At 38.8% G+C, this 3,540-nt stretch overlaps 1 protein-coding gene across 1 annotated transcript; it reads right to left on the bottom strand.

Annotated features, from left to right (window-relative positions):
- Nucleotides 1–516: 516 nt before the first annotated feature.
- Nucleotides 517–1,889, bottom strand: LOC149235241 (RING-H2 finger protein ATL8-like). Its single transcript, XM_089461323.1, has one exon. The coding sequence runs from the start codon at nucleotides 1,335–1,337 to the stop codon at nucleotides 630–632; it is 708 nt and encodes a 235-aa protein (XP_089317449.1). The 5' UTR covers nucleotides 1,338–1,889; the 3' UTR covers nucleotides 517–629.
- Between the last annotated feature and the right edge of the window lie 1,651 nt (nucleotides 1,890–3,540).

Genomic DNA, 3,540 nt, shown 5'->3' on the forward strand with positions numbered 1-3,540 from the left:
CTTATATTCTTGGATTGCTAATCCAACAAATCCTGATAATATTTCGTATAACCTTTGATTTTTTTGGAAAATGATAAGTTTCAGTTGGCATATCACATACAAATAGCCGAGGTGCTGGCTGCTTTGTAACATGAAATTTACTCGGGAAGACAATTTTTTTAGCAGTATTCACAAACTCATTTTTACTCTTTTCAATCCGGAATGCCTGGCTGCTTTTAAACATGAAATTTACTGGGGAAGACAATTTCTTGGCAGTATTCACAAACTCGCTTTTACTCTTTTCAATCCAGGATGCCTGTAATTCGCAGTCTATTTAAAGATCTTTCTTCCCATGGAATAACCTCTAAACTACTGAAAATAATTTAAAGATTTTACAAAATGCTGAATCTATATATAATCTAAAAACTAATTTAAATAACACAAATCAAAATTCCAACTCAAAATTTTCAACCAGATATATTTTTTAACTAAATTTCAGCCAACAAATCCAAAAATTCACATTAAAACCACCGCTGCCAAATTAGCAAACTGCAGCCTTAATGCTCTCTGTAACTTCCACACTGCCCACTTTCATACATGCCCACATCGATTCGCGCATTATACCCTTCTAGGGTAGCCAATTTTGCCAGTCATGCTTGCCCAGCCTCAACCCTGTTACCAGATTCCAAGTCACTTGCAGATTTGATGGAACCCAGAGATGAAGACGCTGCCATTGTCGAGTCGTTCCCAAAAATTTCAAAAGACTGAACATCATTTGCTGCAACACTCTCGTTTCTTTCGGTAACATCCATTCGGGCGCTTTCCTCTGGCTGGGAGAACTCTGACGGTTTCTTCGACAATGCGCAAAGGACAGTGTGTCGACATGAAGGACAAGAAGCATTGGAAAGCAGCCATGCGTCTATGCAATCTGCGTGGAAACAGTGACAGCATTCTGGCAATACTCTCACTTTTTCTCCTTCCATGAATTCCGCTAGGCAAATGGGGCAATCCATGGCTCTGAGGGGGTGGCCTTTGCGGTAAACTGTGGCTGAAAGTGCTTCTAAATCCTTTTTCTCGATGCCAGATTGAGTTCTTTCGACATCCATATTGGGTGATGGCTCGGACACCACTCGCCATCGCCTGTAGAGCCGTCTGCAGCGGAGCAGGGCATTGAACCACAAAAAGCATAGTATTGAGAGGAACAGGACAGCGATAATAACGACTAAGCTTGGGCCGAATCTCTCATTAGCAAAGTTAGGAGTTACCATCGTCATAGGAGCGGATGAATGCAATTCCTCTCTATCTTGCAACAATTTCCTGCCCTGATCACACAATGAAAATGAAGACATACTCTGCATTTTTCTGGAAACGTGTTCCAATCACAACGAACCTCGAAGGGGGTCAGGCACAATGGCTTCAGAAACTATAAAATTTTCAGTAATTGAACATGGGGACTGCCAATCCAAGAATATGACAATTGGGGACTGCAAATCAGAAAGCTTGGAGAAATGCAAAGCGTGGAAAATTAGCAAAGTCAGGAGTTAGCTCCGTCATAGGAGCGGATGAATGCAATTCATCGCTATCTTGCAACAATTTCCTGCCCTGAACACACAATGAAAATGAAGACATGCTCTGCATTTTGCAGGAAACGAGTTCCAATCACAATAAACCTTGAAGGGGGTCAGACGCAATAACTTCAGAAACCATAAAATTTCCAGTAATTCACCATGGGGACTGCCAATTTCAAGAATATGACAATTGGGGACTGCAAATCTAAGAAATGAGAAAGCTTGGAGAAATGCAAAGCGTGGAAAAAGGAGGAAGATTCAGTACTTATCACCCAATGGAGCGGGGATCTTTCAAATGGTACATAACCCCATAACTACAAATTTGGATCGGATTCTGCGGGCAGGTAAAGGCCGGACCGAGGCGCCCACAGAAACCCCAAAACCCCTGAAAGCCTCACATTCCGGACACGACAAAACTCCGAGGTTGTTCAAGTCCCCACTTTGTTAAAACAGATGGATATTAATTACATGGTGCGAGCGGTGCAAGGTCATTGGAGGTTCAAAGTTATTGAAGGCGGCTCCTGTGATCTGATTGGAGTTCTGTAATATTGCAGCCGTTTTAGCAATTTGTTTTTTTAAAGAGTTATTAAATCATATTTTATACATTAAAATCCTCATATAAAATTATTTTATCTCAGCTTTATTGGGTTTAGTTCATCCATGAGAAACTGCACTTATCTAGGGGAGAGATTCCTAATGTTGTGCAGGGATTAGTGATTGATATAGTACTGGTCCCACCAAACAATCATAAATTGAGACTTTTGAAACCAATATTTAAACAAAAAGAAATAACATTAAGTATAAATAAGTATTAATTTATGTCCAAAATTTCCCCATACATTGACTGGGCCCACAACTGTCCATAAATAGTATTTTACTAGTTAAGACTGCAAACCATATTGACCCAACTAGAAAACAGCTAAAACCATAAAGGCTTCCAAAATGGTCTATTTCGAAAGTACAAAGCAGCGATCACTTCAACCCCCACTCATCGGAACTGCAGCTTTGCATCCCAAATAAATATGCCTACCTACACATAACAAAAGGGAATGTATGTCAGCCATAACTAACTGTTGTGTTGTTCAACAACTAAACACCCTATGTTCAATAAATGACACCCAACCCAATAACATTTAAATCCACTTTGTGCAATAAATGACACCCAGACCCAATAACTGCAATAAATGACACCCAACTCACTCTATTTCTCATTAAAACGGATCAAAGCACATGGATCAACAAATAACCAATTCCCAACCATTAAATCACATCAAATTAAATCCAGACCACACATTCAAAATGAAGCCATTGCAATCCATGTGCATCCATGTCCACCAATTAAATTCAAGTGCCCAAAACTATAAAAGAAGTCCACCCACTGTTGAAGTTGCATCTTATGCTTTCAAACTATTCAGCAAACTTGAAGACAACATCACAAAACAGTTGCCAATATATCCAAGTTAGTTATATGAATTACAGCTCATTCTTCTTACAGTTCTGTTTTCATTTATCAAATTTCTTACATGATCTGTCTGGCCATAACTGCTAGAAGGATACCTGGATGGTTTCACAAACAGCCATTGAAAGTCATTGTTCTTACAGTTCTGTTTTCATTGTTTTCATTTAGAGTTCTTACATGATCTGTCTGGCCATACTAAATATTCAGAGTAACTAAATATTCTGAGGGAGGTTTTTCTTGGTTTTCTTGAAGATAATAGGGACGCGGTTCAAAAGAGTTCCATGCTACTGTAGCAAAAATAAATTCAAAATTTTATTTAATAACCATGTGGCAACAATGATGAGAACAAGAGCAAACATTCCTGATTATAATTTATCATAAACTAGAGACACATCAACAGGGCTCTTTAGTGCCTTCATTACATAGGTAAGCCTATGTTTTTGGTAGTCATTGCTTGATGCTGGAATACAATACAGTTTAGTGTCAAAAGAGACTTCACTAATTTGAATGAGTATGGTATCAAAAATCATTGTG

The sequence above is a fragment of the Pinus tabuliformis genome, chromosome 8 (genome assembly GCF_031772625.1).
Source record: "Pinus tabuliformis cultivar Carrire ecotype Pingquan chromosome 8, CPIR1, whole genome shotgun sequence".
NCBI lineage: Eukaryota > Viridiplantae > Streptophyta > Pinopsida > Pinales > Pinaceae > Pinus > Pinus tabuliformis.